This window comes from Hylobates moloch, unplaced genomic scaffold, assembly GCF_009828535.3.
Source record: "Hylobates moloch isolate HMO894 unplaced genomic scaffold, HMol_V3 SCAFFOLD_2, whole genome shotgun sequence".
NCBI classification, from domain to species: domain Eukaryota; kingdom Metazoa; phylum Chordata; class Mammalia; order Primates; family Hylobatidae; genus Hylobates; species Hylobates moloch.
In genome coordinates, this window is record NW_026652277.1 from 61,159,025 (window position 1) to 61,181,500 (window position 22,476).

At 39.9% G+C, this 22,476-nt stretch overlaps 2 protein-coding genes across 5 annotated transcripts in view; both read right to left on the reverse strand.

Moving 5' to 3' along the window:
* Positions 1 to 22,476, reverse strand: part of SLC4A4 (solute carrier family 4 member 4) — a 491,091-nt gene that overhangs the window by 455,883 nt on the left and 12,732 nt on the right. Inside the window, exons 2-4 of one of the 4 annotated variants that reach the window (XM_058434007.1) lie at positions 17,308 to 17,387; positions 12,752 to 12,873; positions 11,097 to 11,159 (exon numbers count right to left, since the gene is read on the reverse strand). The exons of 1 other annotated variant lie outside the window; for it this stretch is intronic. In XM_058434007.1, coding sequence (XP_058289990.1) covers positions 11,097 to 11,110 — 14 coding nt within the window. In that variant the 5' untranslated portion in view covers positions 11,111 to 11,159; positions 12,752 to 12,873; positions 17,308 to 17,387. The remainder of the gene's footprint in view (positions 1 to 11,096; positions 11,160 to 12,751; positions 12,874 to 17,307; positions 17,388 to 22,476) is intronic. 2 more of the 4 variants (XM_058434009.1, XM_032150489.2) reach the window with 2 other exon arrangements.
* Positions 1 to 22,476, reverse strand: part of MOB1B (MOB kinase activator 1B) — a 376,190-nt gene that overhangs the window by 197,642 nt on the left and 156,072 nt on the right. The gene's annotated exons all lie outside the window — the stretch shown is intronic.

The window sequence follows — 22,476 nt, forward strand, 5'->3', positions numbered from 1 at the left end:
TGGCCATCAGAGAAATGCAAATCAAAATCACAGTGAGATACCATCTCACACCAGTTAGAATGGCCATCATTAAAAAGTCAGGAAACAACAGGTGCTGGAGATGATGTGGAGAAATAGGAACACTTTTACACTGTTGTTGGGACTGTAAAGTAGTTCAATCATTGTGGAAGTCAGTGTGGTGATTCCTCAGGGATCTAGAACTAGAAATACCATTTGACCCAGCCATCTCATTACTGGGTATATACACAAAGGACTATAAATCGTGCTGCTATAAAGACACATGCACACGTATGTTTATTGCAGCACTGTTCACAATAGCAAAGAGTTGGAACCAACCCAAATGTCCAACAACGATAGACTGGATTAAGAAAATGTGGCACATATACACCATGGAGTACTATGCAGCCATAAAAAATGATGAGTTCATGTCCTTTGTAGGGACATGGATGAAACTGGAAAACATCATTCTCAGTAAACTATCGCAAAGACAAAAAACCAAACACCACATGTTCTCACTCATAGGTGGGAATTGAACAATGAGAACTCATGGACACAGGAAGGGGAACATCACACTCCAGGGGCTGGTGGGGGGGGGGGGGGTGGGGGGAGGGACAGCATTAGGAGGTATACCTAATGCTAAATGACGAGTTAATGGGTGCAGCAAAACAACATGGCACATGGATACATATGTAACAAACCTGCACATTGTGCACATGTACCCTAAAACCTAAAGTATAATAATAATAAAAAAAAGACAAAGGCAAAGAGAATCTTGAAAGCAACGAGAGAGCAGCAACTCATCACATACAAGAAATCTTCAATACAATTATCAGCATATTTCTCATCAGAAACTTTGGAGGCCAGAAGCAGTTGGCTAACATATTTTATTTAAAGTGCTAAAAGAAACAAATGCTCAACAAGAATCCTATATGCAGCAAAACCATCTTTCAAAAGTGAGGGAGAAACTAAGGCATTCTCAGATAAACAAAAATTTAGGCACTAGAATTGCCCTGCAAGAATGGTCAAGGGAGTCCTCTAGGTTGAAATGAAAGAACATTAGACAGCAGTTGGAAGCCACATGCACAAATAAGATTATAATAAAAATAAACACATGGGAAATGATAAAAGCTATTATTACAATAATTTTGGTTACAATACATTTTGTTTTCTACATAATTTAGGAGATTAATTCATTTTTAAAAGAAATTATTAGTTTGTGTTTTGGGACACACGCTGTATAAAGTTGTTATTTTGTGACATCAATTAAAAGGAGTGGAGAGTGACCTACAAAGGAGGAGTTTTGGGTGTTATTGAAGTTAATATGGTATAAATTTAAATTAGAATGTTATAACTTCAAGATGTTAAATGTAAAACCCATGGTAACCACAAAGAAAATATCTATATATTATATGCAAAAGGAAATGAGAAGGAGCTTAGACAACAGAGTGAGACCCTGTCTCCACAAAAATTAAAAAGGTAGACATGGTGGTGTTTGCCTGTAGTCCCAGCTACTCAGGAGGCTGAGGCAGGAAGATTGCTTAAGCACAGGAGTTTGAGGCTGCAATGAGCTATGATCATACCACTGTACTCCAGTCTGAGCATTAAGGTGAGACCCTGTTTATAAAAAAATAAAAATAAAAAAAAAACATGAAAGAAATGAGAAGGGATTAAAATGTTTAACTATAAAAATCAACTAAACAGCCATGTGCAGTGTCTCTTGCCTATAATCCCAGCACTTTGAGAGGCCGAGGCAGCAGATCATTTGAGGTCAGGAGTTTGAGACCAGCCTGGCCAACATGGTGAAACCCCGTCTCTACTAAAAAATGCAAAAAACTTAGCTGGGCGTGGTGGCATGTGCCTCTAGTCCCAACTACTTGGGAGGCTGAGGCAGGAGAATCGCTTGAACCTGGGAGGCAGAGGTTGCAATGAGCCGAGATGGCACCACTGCACTCCAGCCTGGGTAACAGAGCTAGACTCCATCTCGAAAAAAAAACAAAAACAAAAAATAAAAGAAGACAGTAATACTGGAAATGGAGGACAAAAAAGACATAAGACATATAGAAAACAAGAAGCAAAATGGCATAAGTCCCTTCCTATTAATAATTCCTTAAAATATAAATGGATTAAATTCTCCAAAGACAGAGATTGGCAGAATGAATAAAAACATATGATCTAACTATATGCTATCTATATGCTGTCTACAAGATGGACAACATATCTCACTTTAGATCCAAGGACACTAACAGATTGAAAGTTAAAGGATGAAAAAAAATATTCCATGCAAGCAATAACCAATAGAGCATGGTGGCAATAATAATACAGACAAATAGACTTTAAATCAAAGGATTTCATGAGTATAGAGTTTCAGTTTTGCAAGATGAAAAGAGTTCTGGAGGTGAATGGTGGTAATTCTTACACAACAGTATGAATATAATTAATATAACTGAACTCTTAAAAACTAGTAAGATGTGAAGAATGTCATTTGTTTGAATGTCAATGTAGTTTGATAGGTATAGCATTGAATCTGTAAATTGCTTTGGGTAGTATGATCATTTTTATGATTTTAAGATTCTTATTAATGAGCATGGAATTTTTTTTTTTTTTTTGAGACGGAGTCTTGCACTGTTGCCCAGGCTGGAGTGCAGTGGCCCAATCTCAGCTCTCTGCAAACCTCTTTGGTTCACACCATTCTCCTGCCTCAGCCTCCCAAGTAGCTGGGACTACAGGCGCCTGTCACCACGCCTGGCTAATTTTTTGTACTTTTAGTAGAGATGGGGTTTCACTGTGTTAGCCAGGGTGCTCTCAATCTCCTGACCTCGTGATCCACCCACCTCAGCCTCTCAAAGTGCTGGGATTACAGGCATGAGCCACTGCGCCCGGCCGAGCATGGAATGTTTTTCCATTTGATTGTGTCTTCTCTGATTTCTTTGAGCAGTGTTTTCTAATTCTCATTGCAGAAATCTTTCAACTCCCTGGTTAGTTATATTCCTAGGTATTTTATTCTTTTTGTGGCAATTGTGAATGAGACTGTCTTCCTCATTTGGCTCTCAGCTTAGCTGCTAGAGTATAGGAATGCTGGTGATTTTTGTACATTGATTTTGTATCCTAAAACTTTGCTGAAGTTGTTTATCAGCTGAAGGAGCTTTTGGAGTGAGACTGTGGGGTTTTCTAGATACAGTATTATGCCATCTGCAAACAGGGATAGTTTGACTTCCTCTCTTTCTATTTGGATATCTTTTCTTTCTTTCTCTTTTCTGACTGCTCTGGCCAGAACTTACAATATTATGTTGAATAGAAGTGGTGGGAAAGGGCATCCTTGTTTTGTGCCAGTTTTCGAGGGGGATGTTTCTAGCTTTTGCCCATCCAGTATGATGTTGACTGTGGTTTGTCATATATGGCTCTTATTATTTTTAGGTAGGTTCCTTTAATACCTAGTTTACTGAGAATGAAGGAATGTTGAATTTTATTGAAAGCCTTTTCTTCATCTATCGAGATAATCATGTGGGTTTTTTTTTTTGTCTTTAATTCTGTTTATGTGATGAATCACAATTATTGATTTGTGTATGTTGACCCAATCTTGTATCCTGGGTATGAAGTCTATTTGATCGTGATGGATTAGCTTTTTGATGTGCTGCTGGATTTGATTTGCAAGTATTTCACTGAGGATTTTGCATCTATATTCATCAAGGATATTGGTCTGAAGTTTTCTTTTTTTGTTGCATCTATGACAGATTTTGGCATCAGGATAATGCTGGCCTCATAGAATGAGCTGGGGAGGAGTCCATCCTCCTCAATTTTTTGGAATAGTTTCAGTAGGAATGATACCAGCCCTTCTTTGTATACCTGGTAGAATTCAGCTATGAATCTCTCTGTTCCTGGACTACTTTTGGTTGGTAGCCTACTTATTAACTGATTCAGTTTTGGAGCTCATTAATGGTCTCTTCAGGGAATCAGTTTTTCCTGGTTCAGTCTTGGGAGGATATATGTAGCCAGGAATTTATCCATCTCTTCTATGTTTTCTAGTTTGTGTGCATAGAGGTGTTTATAGTAGTTTCTGATGGTTGCTTTTATTTCTGTGGGTCAGTGGTAAAATGCCCTTTGTCACACCCTTTGTCATTTCTAATTGTGCTTATTTGGATCATCTCTCTTTTCTTCTTTATTTGTCTAGCTAATAGTCTATCAATCTTATTAATTTTTTTACAAAACCAACTCCTGGATTCATTGATCTTTTGAATGGTTTTTTGTGCCTCAATTTCCTTCAGTTCAGCTCTGATTTGGGTTATTTCTTGTCTTCTGCTAGCATTGGGGTTGGTTTGCTCTTACTTCTCTAATTCTTTCAGTTGTGATGTTAGGTTGTTAATCTGAGATGTTTCTAAATTTGAGATATGGATATTTAGTGCTATGAATTTCCCTCTTAACACTGCCTCAGCTGTGTTCCAGAGATTATGGTATCTTTGTTCTCATTAGTTTCAAAGAACTTCTTTATTTCTGCCTCAATTTTGTTATTTACCCAAAAGTCATTCAGCATGTTGTTTAATTTCCATGAAATTGCATGGTTTTGAGCATGTTTTTAGTCTTGACTTCTATTTTTACCACACTATGGTCCAAAAGTGTGTTTGGTGTGATTTCAGTTCTTTTGCATTTGCTGAGGATTGTTTTATGTCCAATTATGTGTTTGATTTTAGAGTATGTGGCAATGAGAAAAATGTATATTCTGTTGTTTAGGGGTGGAGAGTTCTGTAGAGATCTATCAGATCCATTGGTCCAATGTTGAGTTCAGATCCTGAATATTTTTGTTAATGTTCTGCCTCAATGATCTATCTAGTACTGTCAGTAGAGTATTGAAGTCTCCCACTATTATTGTATGGGAGTCTAAGTCTCTTTGTAGGTCTCTAAGAACTTGCTTTATAAATCTGAGTGCTCCTGTGTTGGGTGCATATGTGTTTAGGATAGTAAGGTTTTCTTGTTGAATTGAACCCTTTACCATTACGTAATGCCCTTGTTTGTCTTTTTTAATTTTTGTTTAAAGTCTGTTTTGTCTGAAATTAGGATTGCAACCCCTGCTTTTTTCTGATTTCGATTTGCTTGGTAGATTTTCCTCCATCCCTTTATTTTGAGCCTATGGGTGTCATTACATGTGGAATGGGCCTCTTGAAGACAACCTACCATTGGGTCTTGCTTTTTATCTAGCTTGCCACTATGCACAATTTAAGTGGGACATTTAATGCATTCATATTCAAGGTTAGTATTGGTGTGTGTGATTTGATTCCATCATTGTATTGTTAGCTGGTTATTATGCCAGTTTCTTTTTGTGGAAAAAACTATTTTAAAATTCACATGAAACCAAAAAAGAATCTGAATAGCCAAGGCAATCCTAAGCAAAAAGAACAAAGCTGGAGGCATCATGCTACCTGACTTCAAACTACACTACAAGTCTACAGTAACCAAAACAGCATGGTACTGACACAAAAAGAGACATGTAGACTGATGGAACAGAATAGACAGCCTAGAAATAAGACCACACACCTATGATCATTTGATCTTCAACAAATCTGACAAAAGCTAGCAATGGGGAAAGGACTACCTATTCAATAAATGGTGCTGGGATAACTGGCTAGCCATATGCAGAAGATTGAAACTGGACCCTTTCCTTATACCATATACAAAAATCAACTCAGGGTGAATTAAAAACTTAAATGTAAAACACAAAACTATAAAAACCCTGGAAGACAACCTAGGTAATACCATTCTGGACATAGGAACAGGCAAATATTTCATGACAAAGATGCCAAAAGCCATCACAACAAAAGCAGAAATTGACAAATGGGATCTAATTAAACTTATGAGCTTCTGCACAGCAAAAGAAACTATAAACTATCAAGAGTAAACAGACAACCTACAGACTGGGAGAAAATATTTGCAAACTATGCATCTGACAAAGGTCTAATATCCAGCATCTACAAGAAACAAACAAATTTACAAGAAAAAATTCAATCCCATGAAAAACTGGGCAAAGGACATGAACAGAGACCTCAAAAGAAGACATGCATGTCGCCAACAATCCTATGAAAAAAAGCTCTATGTCACTGATTGTTAGAAAAATGCAAACCAAAACCACAATGAGATACCATCTTACACCAATCAGAATGGTTATTATTAAAAAGTCAAAAAAAAAAAATAACAGATGCTGATGAGATTGCAGAGAAAAGGGAACACTTATACACTGTTAGTGGGAGTGTAAATTAGTTCAACCATTGTGGAAAGCAGTGTGGTTATTCCTTAAAAAGCTAAAAACAGAACTACCATTCAACCCCGCAATCTCATCACTGGGTATATACCCAGAGGAATATAAATTATTCTACCATAAAGATACACACATGCAAATGTTTACTGTAGCACTATTCACAATAGCAAAGACATGAAATCAACCTAAATGCACATCAGTGACAGATGGATAAAGAAAATGTGGTAATATATACACCATGGAATACTACGCAGCAACAGAAAAGAACGAGATCATGTCTTTTGTGGGAACATGGATGGATCTGGAGGCCATTATCATTGGCAAACTAACACAGGAACAAAAAACCAAAATACCACATGTCCTCACTTATAAGTGGGAGCTAAATGAGGAGCACTCATGAACACAAAGAGGGAAACAACAGACACTGGGGCCTACTTAAGGGTGGATGATGGGAGGAGGGAGAGGAACACAAAAAATAACTATTGGGTACTAGGCCTCGTGCCTGGGTGATGAAATAATCTGTACAATAAACCCCCATGACATGAGTTGGCCTGTATAGCAAACCTGTAAATGTACCCCTGAATCTAAAACAAACAAACAAAAAGGTTAAGATGGCAAATTTTATGTGTATTTTTTCACAATAAAAATTTGAACAAAAATATAAGTTTATAGTTATACAATCCACTAATTCATAAAAGAACTCAGCTTTTTCGGAGGTGATGATTATGTTCGCAGAGACAGTAAGACAATTTCCATTGCAATTTATTAAAACAAGGTAGACGAAAGATCCAATGACAACGCCTTGTCCCTAAATCCAGTGGACTCATTTCAGCCCTTATCTTAACTGACTTCTCAGCCACATTTAACATTATTCATTGTTCCTTCTTTCTAGATGAACAAAATATCAAACTTAGAAAAATAAGACTTCTAAATATAAATTCCACAGTGTCCTGTCAGCCATATTGGAACTTGCAGCAAAAAGAAAAGGAATTCAGATCCCATTTTTATTTAAAAATGTGATGTTTTGTTCATCATGGATTTTTTGCATTAACTTTGATTTTTTAAAATATTGCATTAAAATTATATTTATCTCAATTACTGAGTTTTTTGGCACCTTTTAAAATTTTGTGCCCAAGGCAAGCCCCAGTCCTGAAAAATTCTCTCCTTTCACGTCTGCGATTCACCAGTTTCCTAGCTTTCCCCGTCTCTTTCTGAACTGTCCTTCTCATCTTCTTTGCAGTGCTTTTCTGCCTGTCAACTATATGTCAGTGTTTTTCAGAGTTCTGTTTTTGGTCTTCTCTCCTTTCTCTACACATACCGTCTGAGTTATCCTAGCTACTACTGTATTCTATTGAATCCCAAATTGCTTCCTCCTCACTTTACCCTCCAGCCACCCTATGCAAAGAATTTAACCCTAAACTAACCTTATTTTCTACCTTTGTGAGTCAGTCAATCTTTGTTCCTATGATGCATTTCCAGAGGCATACTTCCCACTTCCCAGTGAAGTACTTCCTCCTGCCAAAATTTAAACTGTCCCACCGAAACCCTCTCCTGGCCTTCCTCATGCCTGCCTATATCCTAGAGTGTAGGAAGGGAGAAAAGGAGACAAAAATCCTCCAGGCCTTCCATTTTACCCTTCTCTCCACTTTACCCTCCAATTGCTCAAATATGTAAAAATCTCTCTCACTTTAACAACTTCATACATGCTGTCTTCTGTATCTGGAATCTTTATTTTATAAGCAAACTTCTACTCATCCTTCAGGTCCCAAAGTGCATATCCCTTCCAGAGAGACTTTCTCTGACTTTCAGATTATCTTAGGTTCCCCTCCTATGTACACCTACAGAACTCTGCAATTTCTCTTTTATAGCCCTCATTATACATTATTATAACTAGTTTCATTTTCATTTTCCATACTAGGCCATAAGCTCTATGACAGTAGGAGCCATGCCCTTCTTGTTCACTATTATATATCCAGCCCTAACATAGTACCTAGACTTTATCAGTCACTGAAGAAGTATTAATAATTATAAGAGGGAGGGAGGGAAGTCAGCAAAAATCAAATACCATCTAAGCAGAACCTATGCAGGCAATGCGCAGTTGGGCAAATGAGCAAAACGCAGCAGATGCAAAGATCACAAAGCCCAGCCACTGTCAGGAAGCAGCTAACTAGAAAGTCCTACATTTTCTTAATTCTGGAGCAAACTCTTTTGCTAAATAACCAGAACTCCCCACCCTGGTGCTGTCCATATAACAGGGAGAGCACAGTCCATTTGTTGTCTTGGCTGTCCTGGGGCCTCTGAACATCTTGGCAGACCCTGCAGGGCCATCTGTCCTTTAGCATCCCTCCTGAAACTCATCTCTGCTCTTATGTGATCAAATGCTTTCCCCATTGATCTTTTCCAGGATATAGGGTTTCACTTAGTGTTTTCTAGGTACTGCATTTCACCAAAGAGTGGTAGAGAATGGCTTCACATAGAAGTAGGGAAAGAGATTCAAGTTTTCCAAATCCCAAATGCTTACCATGAAAAGTTTAGAATCCTTTTTCAACATAGTGCTCTCTGAAAAGATTATGCTGATTAAACAGTATGCCGCTGTTGTATAGTGTTTAAAACTAACACATATGGTTTTACTGATCATCAGTTTTACTGATCAACAATTTGAAAGAAGTCTAATTCCATAAGTTAAAAAAGTACACCTAATTAATTAATGCCTAACTTTTAGCCTGTTCATTGAAAACTAATGGGTACATATATAACAAAAATCAACAGACTCCTCCTGGAAAATGTAGAGCTTAGCTCTGAAGCTTCACTGAAGACTGCAGGAGAAGAGAGAGACCTTTCTTGTCCTGGAAAAATGAGGACTCGGGAACCACACACATACTTAAACACAAAACGTCCAGCTTCTGGTAATCCCCCAAAAGTGTGAAATGGTATATTTTTTAAAAAACAAGGAATAGAGAACTTTATTAGCCATACTGCATGTGGCTAATATTTCCTGTTAACATACTGGGATTTGTCAAAGAAAATCCTAGAGCTTCCCCTAACTACATATCCTTACATCTACCAGCTGAGACTCACAAACCTAATAAACCTCACCAGCAAATGAGCATTACCTATAAAAGTACTGCAGCCTTAAATATTACAACATGGTAGAGCTGAATGTAAATCTCCTTCAAAGTATTTTTCCTGTATCACAATAAGCAGGAGGCCTATTTATAATGTGATGCCAAAAATAGACACACACTGCTTAGTGTTTGGAGAAGGATCTGTACCTGCCACTCTACTCTGGAGAAGCTCTTACAAGTACTTTTCCAGTACATTTTCCCTGGAATCTCTCTCTCTCTCTCTGATCATCAATATGTGAGCCATGGGTGCTTTGAACCAGGCAGGACAAGACACCCTGATGAAACAAAACTTGATATGTCAAAGGATAAAACTCCCTTGAAGATGGCCACTACATTTTATGACTGTATGCCACTCGTGGCTTGCAATGCCATATCCTCATATTTTCTTCTAATCAGAAATTCATAAGGGAAATCTGTGTACCAAAAGGTATAATAAGGGACATATTTTAGATATTTTTCCCCACGGAGGACAGGGTTACCAGCCCTTAGCACTTTTTTTTTAACAGTCTGGCTGATAATCTGGTGCCAACACCAACTGCTGGTTAAATAATCTAATCAGCTAGGGTGAGGCTTTTTGTTCTCCTGCTTTTGTGACTTCATTTTTCGAACATTTAAAGTTGCCAACAATCCCAAATGGTGTCTCATTACTTCTCTCCAATTTGTTTCTATTTGAAGATAAAAACTATTTTATTTGGAGCAAATTATAATAGGATGCAAAATGACCCACCATTGTAAGACCAACAAATAGGTAGGTCCCTATAATGGTTTGAAAAGAAAAATTTTAATATCAAGCCACAAAGGGGGAAAAGGCATCTCCATACTCATTTTTCACCTATTTTACCAACAACAACAATAGCAATCATTTATTGAGTACCCACCAGTATCACAAGAAGAACTCTGGGAGTTTAAATTGCTAAAGCTAAACTTAGGCAGTTTATCAATTCAGAACAAGTCAGGATATTCACTTACAGAATAAAAAGGTTCTTCTATCCCTAACCATTTATGATTTAAATCTTTTTTTTAAAAGTAAAGACAGAAAGGAGGTAAAAATAGGCCAATGCAGTGGCTCATGCCTGTAATCCAAGCACTTTGAGAAGCCGAGGCAGGTGGATCACTTGAGGTCAGGAGTTCAAGACCAGCCTGGCCAACATGGCGAAACCCTGTCTCTACTGAAAATACAAAAATTAGCCAGGAGTGGTGGTGCACACCTGTAGTCCCAGCTACTTGGGAGGCTGAGGCAGGATAATTGCTTCAACCCGCGAGGCAGAGATTGCAGTGAGCCAAGATGACACCACTGCACTCCTGCCTGGGTGATAGAGCAAGACTCTGTCTCAAAAAAAAAAAAAAAAAGAAAAAACAAAAGAGGTCAAAATACAAGACTGGTTTTTGCCATATATGATTTTATTTTATTTTATTTTTATTTTTGAGACGGAGTCTCACTCTGTTACCCAGGCTGGAGTGCAGTGGCACGATCCCAGTTCACTGCAACCTCTGCCTCCCGGGTTCAAGTGATTCTCCTGCCTCAGCCTCCCGAGTAGCTGGGACTACAGGCGTGTGCCACCACGCCCGGCTAATTTTTGTGTTTTTAGTAGAGACGGGGTTTCACCATGTTGGCCAGTGTGGTTGGGATCTCTTGACCTTGTGATCTGCTGGCCTCGGCCTCCCAAATTGCTGGGATTACAGGGGTTAGCCACTGCACCCGGCCCATATATGACTTTCTTACTTACAATAGGTCAAGCATCGGTGCTCAGGTTTATAGCCAGAGGAAGTTAAAAAACAATTGTGGGTATCTGTAAAAAGAAAAATAACAATTACTTGATATATCTCAAATAATATAAAAACTCTTAGTGATAGTATGATACCTCAAATTACCTAAACCCATGTAAGAATCTCTTCTTCTTGCCCTCCTTTCAGGTTCTATTCTCAGCATTCTGTTTTTAGGTTTTTGCACCGTTATTTCTGATGTAACATGATGTGCAAATTCCCAGTAACCCCCAAAATACTTAAAATCAAATATTTCTTCCTAGAAAATGTATAGGAAACCGTCTCAACAAATATCTCCTTATGAACTTCTATAAATTTATCTACTAATTCTTACTAGGGTTTGAAATATGTAAATATAAATATTCATTTTTTAAATGTCTGTCAACATGAAAAAGTTTCTATAAGAAAACGTAGGAAAAATAGAATCCTAGTGAAATACAGAAAGAGAGAAATCTATTGAAATCCATCAACCATAAGAATTTTAATTCTCTAAGTTAAGAAAAGCTTCTACTTAAAATGAGCTTTAGAATAGAAATTGCGGTCCAGTGATCCTTACTGAACAGTTTGCCAGTTCCCGCTTACATGTTTACATTATCTTGCATCCCTTAAAAGTCATCTTTATATTGCCTTACTGAGTTACATAGTTACTGAGTAGTAACTATGAGTAGTAAGTCTATGTGTTACTAGTCTGGTAACACAGAGTCTGGTACTTGATACCACAAAGGATAAAACTCTCCTGAAGATGGCCACTACATTTTATTACTGCGTGCCACTCTTGGCTTACACAGAATGTTACTACTCAGCAAGGCAATATAGTTCCAATACAGTTCTCAAAGATTTAATATGCAGAAAAAAATGCAGTAAAAAAGAACAATGCAGTTTTTTAAAAAATTGTTGTTGTTATTACAGATACTGTTATATTTGGGAGAGAGACGTCTTTGCAGAATACATGCAGTTTTGCAAAATGAGTACAAAACTATTGTTAGGAGCCAGGTCCTAATAGGGACATGTAGTATTTTCCAAAGATTGTCTCTCTTTATTTTCTGTCCCTGTGAAAGAAGTTAAATTTTCAGAATGTCCATAGAAACGCTGACTGTGAGTAGACTATGACCCATTGCTGGCTACCCGAGAATTTGGGACTTAACCAATACGGCCTCCTCAGTTCATCCACAGGATTCGTTTAAAAATATTTCCTGGCCAGGCCTGGCGCGGTGGCTCACGCCTGTAATCCTAGTACTTTGGGGGACCGAGGCGGGCAGATCACGAGGTCAGGAGATCGAGACCATCCTGGCTAACACGGTGAAACCCCGTCTCTACTAAAAATACAAAAAATTAGCCAGTCGTTGTGGCAGGCGCCTGTAGTCCCGGCTACTCAGGAGGCTGAGGCAGGAGAATGGCGTGAACCCAGGAGGCGGAGCTTGCAGTGAGCAGAGATCGCGCCACTGCACTCCAGCCCGGGGCAACAGAGCGAGGCGGCTCACGCCTGTAATCCCAATGCTTTGGAAGGACAAGGTGGGTGGATCACCTGAGGCCAGGAGTTTGAGACCAGCCTGGCCAACATGGTGAAACCCCGTCTCTACTAAAAATACAAAAATTAGCTAAGTATGGTGGCACGCACCTGTAATCTCAGCTACTCGGGAGGCTGAGGCAGGAGAATCGCTTGAACCCAGGAGGCGGCGGTTACAGGGAGCCGAGATCAAGATCGTACCTCTGCACTCCAGACTGGGCGACAAAGCAAGACTGTTTCAAAAAAAAAGAAAAGAAAAACAAACGAAAAATGTCCTCAACATGAACGACCTTCTGTGTGAATTCTCCTTGTGTTCAGTACCCCTATTTGGCCTGACTTCCTTCCGCGTCCCTGGCTACAATCATCACAGTTACTGTTTTGTCTTAGTAGAGCCATTTGAAACAGCCTTTCTCTGAACAACCCTGACTAATTGTTTCAGAATAATTTTGGAAGAAAAAGGCACTCTGAAGAGGTTCCCATTCTACCTTTAACATTTTTCCCAGCAAAGAACAACCCTTGTTTCTTTCAATAGCATCTGTGAGTTTTGGCTGCATAACGCCTGCAAAGAGCAGTAATACAAAACAGTTTTTCTAAGAATGAAGATGGAGTCACTAAAATCTTGCAGGCCACAAAGTCTCCCCCTCCCAAACTGATAGCCTCTCACTACCTTTACCTGCATATACACATTTTTATTTCTTAATAAAAACTGTCATTTGGGGTGGGTTTAAATAGGGGGTTGAATATGTTCGTGGAGGTTGCAGATAAGTTGAAACATACATATGAAAAGACCATTTAAAATTGTGTTTAATGTAGTGAAATAATTCGTTATTATTACAGACTATATTTCAAGGCAATCTTTACAACCCATTATTAATAATGCTCTTAGAAGATGTTAAGATATTGAACAATTCCCTTAAATTAATATCGAATCCTCAACACATCAAAAAGTCCATCTTGCCTTTGAAGCAGGAGTGAGATGGTCTCCCATATAAGCTCATGGTTATAAGTTATCCTCATCCCTTTTGGAACACACATAAATGCACACACACACACACACACACACACACATACACACACACACACAGAGAGAGAGAGTGAGAGAGACAGAGACAGCTCCAGCCAAGAGGCAGAAGTAGATCTTACATAGATCCCACTACCAAAATAGAAGTGTCTGCATTCAACTAAGCGAATAACCATAACAAAGATGAGCAGAATGCTGACCATGTGCCAGGCAATGCACTACAAGCTCTACATGAATTATTTCATTTAACCCTCAAAGCAACTCCATAAACTATCCATTAGGACTTTGAGATTGGGCAGGGGTGGGCGGGGCGGGGATTAAAAGGTTTAGAGAAAAATTCAAGCAACTAGAACAGAGTGAAGCTGGAATTCAAGCATGGGTGGTCTTACCCCAGAGCCCCACGCTCTTGCTGTCCCAGGCACAGCATCTCCACCAACCTCTTATCAACCCTTAGAGTATCTTCAGGGCTCATAACTTTGGAGTCTGTTCTTGTCCTTTAGCTGCCCTGTCTGTCACTTCAGGTATCAGTTTACTTCATTCAACATTGGAGACAAATAAGGTAAGACAGCTTCTGTTTTACCTTGCTAATCAGAATCAGGAAGGAGTAATGAAATTTTTCAGAGGTAGTAAGGCAAGAGTTGGAAGAGTGGGAAAAAAGGGAATTTAAAGTAGCTATTTGCCCCATCAACTGAGAAATGAGTAGAGTCTCAAATATAATCTCTACAGTAGTTTAAATGAATGAATTACATCTAATGTATGAACATGGAAAAATATCTAAAAAACTTAAGTTTGAATGAAAAAAACAAGTTGGAAAATGTGATACACTGAGTGATATCATACACTTAAATTTCAAACCCATAAAATAATATTATACAATTATTTGGGCATACGCACTTATATAAAATGTATTAAAACATTTATGGGGGCTGAGCATGGTGGCTCATGCCTGTAATTCCAGTACTTTGGGAGGCCTAGGCAGGTGGATCACCTGAGGTCAGGAGTTCAAGACCAGCCTGGCCAACATGGTGAAGCCCCGTCTCTCCTAAAATACAAAAATTATCTGGGCATGGTGGCATGTGCCTGTAATCCCAGCTACTCAGGAGGCTGAGGCATGAGAATTGCTTAAGCCTGGGAGGCGGAGGTTACAGTGAGCCGAGATCCCGCCACTGCATTCCAGTCTGGGCGACAGAGCTAGGCTCTGTCTCCAACAACAACAACAAAAAAATTATGGGAAGAAAAAATCCTTACTTCAGGAATGAATGATTATTTCTGGAGGACTTAGGGAGTTATGGGCTAGGGAGAAGTAAATAGATGACTCAGGGAGTTACATACACACAGTGTCACTGTATCTGTAATGTATTGATTTCAAAAAATCTGAAGCAAAATGGGAAAATGTTAACATTTACCAAATGTAAGTGCTGGCTACATGGTATTGTTATATTAATCTCTATTGTTTCCCCAATGTTTGAAATAGTTTCTCTCAACATAATTTTCTGATTGTTTTATCTAGATAAATAGATACTCTTCTCCTGAGGAAAGAGAAGACCATTGGAAAGACACTGACGGAAGAGTTCCCCGTGCCAACCACTGATAAACACCAAGAACATGCAGCAATTTGGTGGCTGTTCTAGCAGGCAGGCAAGGGAGGGGGAAGATGTCAAAGTAATGGTTAAGTTGAGAGAAGGAAGACAAAGGAAGATGGTGAGAGGATAGAGTGTTCTATAGTGGTGGGGGGAGAGTTATTTGCAAATAATGTGTTTGAAACTTGAACTATAACTGGCTGCAAATGCAGAGTGCTTTGGCTAGGTTGGAGCTGAGACTCAGATACATCCAAGTTAAGGAGAATAAGAGAACTCATCCCCTTCATCCCTATAGTACAGAATCTATTGGAATAAACTGAATTGCTAGATACTACAGACGCTCCTGGGAAAATAATTAAAGCTTGACCCAAATTAGGTTTAACATATATACAACTAATTAATCGGAGGAAGCAAAATAAGCAAGATATAAAGAGAGACAACAGAAAATTTACCAAAGGGAGCAAGATATTTGGATAGCACATTTAGCAAAAGAACCTAAGGGTTGAAGGCAGTGAATTTAGCAGCTAATAGCACAGACACTGGGGACCCAGGCATTCCAGCCATATGTTTGAGCCCTGTGTGTACGAATTAACAGCTGTCTCACAACTTGAAACTTTGGGGCACAAGCCTTCCCACCACTCCCAAAAGCAAAGAAAGAAACATTCTATTTTTACTTTCAAAAACAGAATTGGCCAAGATATTAGCAGGAATCCCAAATGAGAAGGTGCCAGTGGTAGCAAAGTCCTAGATTCCCTGGTTCAAAGACAGATGCAACATCAGAGTTCCAACTAGATTAGTTCCAAGTGGTAGTTCTGGCTGCAGCAAGACCCATGCAGTTCAATTCAGAATAAAGCACTCTGGGATCTAACTCATTGTGCTTAAGGGCTAACCAATCCTGTTCTAGAACCCTTTGTTATCACTGTAACATAGAGCAAGGAAGCATCCTTTTTCTCACTTTGCAAAAGCATCACTGGCTGAGGTACCTGAGATAAGAGCTACTCCAAAGCAGCCATGGTGGGGGTGTGGAGTACCAGCACCAACGCGGCTGCAGTGAGACCAGTGTGACAGCATCACAGTTTTCATTGGGATCTGCAGCTGGACTGCATTAGCAACAGCAGAGTTCCAGTTTTGGCATCTGTGGCAACCCAGTTTGGGAATCTCAGTGGTGAGCTCTAGCCCAGGCTCTGCATGAATAAATGAAAAACAATTTGTGGGGGAATTTCCACAAACATATAGAGGAGAGGAACTTCCACAAAGAACCATAATGGGTAGCTAGGATGCAGAGCCATTAAGATGTGAATGCTTTTGTACTCTCAGGGTGGGAAAGGCAGAGATGTTCAAGTCACAGTAACTTGCTGCTGTGAAAAAATGGCATGTTTATGAAACACTTTGTGCTTCAGAGGAAAAATACATAATAAAATAAAACACAAGTTTGAATTAGATTTTTCTTCCTGATGGTTTTGCCTCCCTCTAAGATACAGAATCCAAGAGGAGTTTTAGTAAAGGAAGGAAGCAGGTGGATAGGTGGAGGAAGAAACTGCAGCTGATTAAATATTTCCAATTATGTATTTTGTGATGAGAATATCTTCATTTACCAACAATGATAAACAGGAATACCTGAGCCTGTTTTAAATGGAACTCTATGTAATAGCTAGAATTTTAGTCTGCAGAATGAAAGTATAAAAGATGAGGTTACGGCACACCTAAAGCAGGGACTAGTGGGCTTACAAACCCAGGTGAAATGAGGAGGAGCTGGGCAGTAACAGTCACCAGAGTTGGCCTCAAGTCTAAAAGTGCTCACAACTCACCCCAGAACACTTATGAGCCCATTAGCATAAGCAATCCTCAGTTTACAAAGTATTTGAATATATGAAGAAAGACAAAAATAATCAAAGTGAGAAAGGCAGGGATGGGGAAAACACCTGAGACCATTCTGATGTGATGCTGAGAATTGTCCAACATTTATGGCCACTTGGAAGGGAAAACACTCATCCTTTTACATATGCCCTATGTTGAGAAGAATTTTAGCCAATTGGTTTGTTGAAAGTGCAGGCACTCTTACTTACCCAGTACTTTGCCCATATCAGGAATCATAGTCTTCCCTGAGAGATCTGCCTCTGGCTTAAGGGGTCCCATCAGTTGACATCTAGAACAGGAAACAGAGAGTGCACGCTGACCCCAGTAGGCCCAGCCCTGCCTCCAGGAGAGGGCATATGGGAAACTCATGGGTAGTCTCTACCTTCCGGAGTCTTGCACAGGTATAAACACGTAGCGTCACAGTGACAGATCACATGGGGACCAGGAGAGATGCTCACATGCTGCACTCCTGCTGTCAAGGTAACAACTGCCTTTGATTCCTTTGATTCCTGGCAACAGGATCCTTTCAGACCTGCTATCAGAGAAACTAAGGAATTAGCCAGACTTTTTCCACTGGAGAGGTCACCACCCTCCAGAGGCTGATGAATATATTAATCTCTCCAGAGAGGGGTGTTGCTGGCAGCACACAGGCAGGAGAACTGCTTGCCAGCATTTCTCTGTTGTGGGGGACACAGCCCCAACAGTCCTTATACTTCACACCTTCTTACTGCTTTCAGCATACACTTAAATCGCACTCATAGGGGAGTCTGTCTCCAGACAGCGACATATGATGACTTGCTGGCAGCCTGGCCTCTATGAGCAAATCATAGCACTTTCTTTACATTTTTTTTTTTTTTTTTTTAGACAGAGATTCTTTCTATCACCTAGGCTAGAATGCAGTGGCACAGCCACCGCTCACTGCAGCCTTGACCTCCCAGGCTCAACTGATCCTCCCACCACAGCCTCCCGAGCAGCTGGGACTACAGGCATGTGCCACCACGCCCAGCTAATTTTTTGTATTTTTAGAGAGATAGGGTCTTGCTATGTTGCCCAGGCTGTTCTCAAACTTCTGAGCTTAAGTAATCCTCCTGCCTTAGCCTCCCAAAGTGCTGGGATTATAGGCATTAGCTACCTCACCAGGCCCACAGCACTTCTTTTTGGTGAAATTTGAATCCTATCATCATAGTACTTGAAGGTTTGATGATACTTGGAGATCATTCTGACTAGGATTTTGAATGAAACAGCAGATCTAAAATTCAAAGCACAAAAGGATGTGTTCCTTCTACAGCTACAGATGCCTTCACACTGCTGCATATGTGTTCCATGTTTCACCTGCCTCGGGCAGGTAATAGACTTGCGATAGAAATGCCTGGCCATTACCAGACCCCAAACACCCTCTCTCCTTCCTAGGAGGTGTCTCATGGATAATGATGATCACAGCCTGGCCAGAGAAGCACCCAGAGGCATGTCACAATTTCACCAAAGCAGGGACTATTCATGACCTCAATATTAAACTGTTATACAAGGCCGGGTGTGGTGGTTCACGCCTGTAATCCCAGCAATTTGGGAGGCTGAGGCGGGCAGATCACCTGAGGTCAGGAGTTTGAGACTAGTCTGACCAACATAGTGAAACCCCATCTCTACTAAAAATACAAAAATTAACCAGGCATGGTGATGCATGCCTGTAATCCTGGCTACTTGGGAGGCTGAGGCAGGAGAATCACTTGAATCAGGGAGGCAGAGGTTGCAGTGAGCAGAGATCACGCCATTGCACTCCAACCTGGGCAACAGAGTGAGACTCTGTCTCAAAAAACAAAACAACAACAAAAAAAAACTGTTATACAAATCCCAAAGCAGCAATGCTTTATTCTCCTAATGTGCCAGAGATTTTCATGAAAATATATCCTTATCATTTTACAACCAAGCCCTTCCTAGCACTCAGATGGGGTTCTACAGGAGCTAGAATGAGTATGAGCTGAGCAAAGAAGGCCTCGGTGTGCCCCCAGATTGAAGCACAAACATCTTAAAATTTGATATTCAATGTGTTCATTTTTTCTTTTGTTGCACTAATCAATTTTTTTAAAATCATTCCAACTCTTACTTAGTCTATGCAAGATATTTTACTTAAGCCTTTCCAAGATTCTAATGCCCCATGCTCCTCCCAAACTCCAGCCTGCTTGAATTGATAATTCCCTTCTCAGAACAAACTCTACCACTTCCCCCTACACCTTGCATAGACTTCTAAGCAACTCATTACACTTACTAATTGATGTAGATGTGTCTTCCTAAAAAGGCTATGTACTACTCAAGAGTGGGGCTCTGTTATTCAGCTTTGTATTCTTACATGGAAAAAAAAAATCTGTCACCTAGTGGGCATTTAGCTAATGTCTGGCAAATAAATAATGAATGAATGAATGCTAATTGTACATTCAAAGATGGTTTGATGCATTTTGAGGGCCCACAATGTGTTGGTTAACCTCCAGAACCCCTTTATGAGACCATAGTACTCCTGCATCCAATTCTTTTCTCCTGCTATCTTTTTTACACAGAATATATATTTTTAATAGTTTCTAGAATCCTATCTTATCAAGATTTTTTGCAAGTAATGGGATGAAAAGAAGACCTATCCTATCTGTACATATATTTTCCTGAGACTCACACTTGATTAAATAAATATGTTTTCATTGATTTTTCTAAAAAATGTATATTTAGTCATTAGGTATATTTGCTAGATAGACATTCTTTTGCCTGTTAATATATGGAAAAATGCTTAAAAGTGTATTTTTGTTGGAAGGAACTAGGGGAGCGCAGTAGGAGGAGAAATAGAAATAGGGTGATCCAAAGCAAATCTTGCTTTCAAATTCTTAGGCACCATTAAGCAGAATAGAAAACAAAACTGTCTGCTACAATGCTCATTATTTTTTATTTACTTTTTCCATCAGAGATAGCCTGTAGCCAGACTTTCTCAGCCAAAATATTGATCCTAACACATGGAAAATATAAAAACAAACACAGGCAAAATGGGTACAGCAAGTAGCTGGTCCATTAGCCTGGATAATGATGAATTGAATAAATATCTTCTTTGGGTCTTTTTCTTTGTCTACCTAACACAGAGTGTGATAGGTAGAACAAGATAGAAACCAATATTAAAAGTACATAACTCAGGGCCGGGCACGATGGCTCATGCCTGTAATCCCAGCAGTTTGAGAGGCCAAGGCGGGGGGATCACTTGAGGTCAGGGGTTTGAGACCAGCCTGGCCAACATGGCGAAACCCTGTCTCTACTAAAAATACAAAAATTAGCCAGTCATGGGGGTGGGCACCGGTAATCCCAGCTACTTGGGAGGCTGAGGCAGGAGAATTACTTGAACCCAGGAGGCAGAGGTTGTAGTCAGCTGAGATCTCGCCACTGCACTCCAGCCTGGGTGACAGAGTAAGACTCCGTCTCAAAAAAAATAAATAAATAAAAGTACATACTCTAAAAATCCAGGACCATTTTTAATTAATCAACTTCAAACACAACCTCCTTACATATTTTATTATATGTATTTATGTATATATTATATGTTATGTATATGTATATGTATTTTTACATATATGTATATGTGTTTTTACACATATGTATGTATATGTATTTTTTTTTTTGAGACAGAGTCTCACTCTTGCCCATGCTGTAGTGCAGTGATGCAATCATAGCTCACTGCAACCTCTGCCTCCCAGGCTCAAGCAGTTCTCCTGTCTCAGCCTCCCGAGAAGCTGGGACTACAGCCCTCTCCATCATGCCAGGCTACTTTTCGTATTTTTTGTAAAAACGTGGTTTTGCCATGTTGCCCAGGCTGGTCTCAAACTCCTGCACTCAAATGATCTGCCCACTTCAACTTCCCAAAGTGCTGGGATTACAGGTGTCAGCCACTGTGCCTGGCCTTATTTTTTAAAGTTCATATTTATAAAACATTTTGCAGAAATAGATGGCTTTTAATGCTAAATGAGAAATACATTCCCAACTGCCACAGAAGAGTTAAGTACATTGCAGAAAACCCAAAGAAATAAACCTTCACATTAAAGTGCCCAGGATTAAAGTCGATACTTTTTTTTTTTTTTAAGACACAGTCTGGCTTCATTGCCCAGGCTGGAGTGCAGTGATGCAATCTTGGCTCACTGCAACCTCCTCCTCCCAGGTTTAAGTGATTCTCCTGCCTCAGCCTCCTGAGTAGCTGGGATTATAGGCATGTGCCACCACGCCAGCTAATTTTTTGGTATTTTTAGTAGAGACAGAGTTTCACTATGTTGGCCAGGCTGGTCTCGAACTTCTGGCCTCCGGTGATCTGCCCGGCTCAGCCTCACAAAATGCTGGGATTACAGACAAAAGTAGATTCTTTTATTCATTCAACAATATTCACCAAGCATCTGCTTCATTTTCCAGATAACATTCTCGGGACTAAGAATACATTCTAAGCACTGAGGAATTCGTTTTGTCCTCAGTGGAGTTTACACTGTAGCTGAGGAAGAAAGACAATAAATAAATAAACAAAAATATAATTTGTTAGGTTGTGATAAAAACAATAAGCAAACATGAAGTAGGGTAAGAGAGGTAAGGGGAAACGGGCAGGTTGACGGGATTGCTATTTATTTATTTATTTATTTATTTATTTAGAGATGGAGTCTCGATCTGTCGCCAGGCTGGAGTGCAGTGGCAGTCTTGGCTCACTGCAACCTCCTCCTTCCAGGTTCAAGCAATTCTCCTGCCTCAGCCTCCCGAGTAGCTGGGACTACAGGCGCACACCACCATGCCTGGCTAATTTTTGTATTTTTAGTGGAGACGGGGTTTCACCACGTTGATCAGGTGTTGAACTCCTGACCTTGTGATCTGCCCACCTTGGCCTCCCAAAATGCTGGGATTACAGGCGTGAGCCACCGCACCCGGCTGGGATTGCTATTTCAGATTGGGTAGTCAGCCAAGACATTTGAGCGGAGACCTGAAGGAAGAGCTGGAGTGAGCCATGAAGAGAGCTGGCGGAAACATCCCAGGCAGCGTGAACAGCAAGGGCAAAGTTCCTGGGACAAGAGTGGGCTTGGCATGTTCAAGGAACAGCAGAAGCCAGTCTGGCTGATGTGAAGTGAGCAAGAAGGAAGGGGGTGAGAAGTGAAGCTGGAGATCATGAAGTACCTTACAGAGCATGGCAAGGGCTTTTGTCTTTTCTCCGATTGAAATGAGAGACAAAAGATAGGATTGCATTTCCTTTGCCTCACTGAAAAAGACAGTCCCTTATGTCCATCTGGGATGAAGTGGAAGGTAAGAAAGAAATACATTAATAGAAATCACAATACCAAGGAAGGAAGAGACTAGTCCGGATGAACAACACACTGCTTTGAAATCCA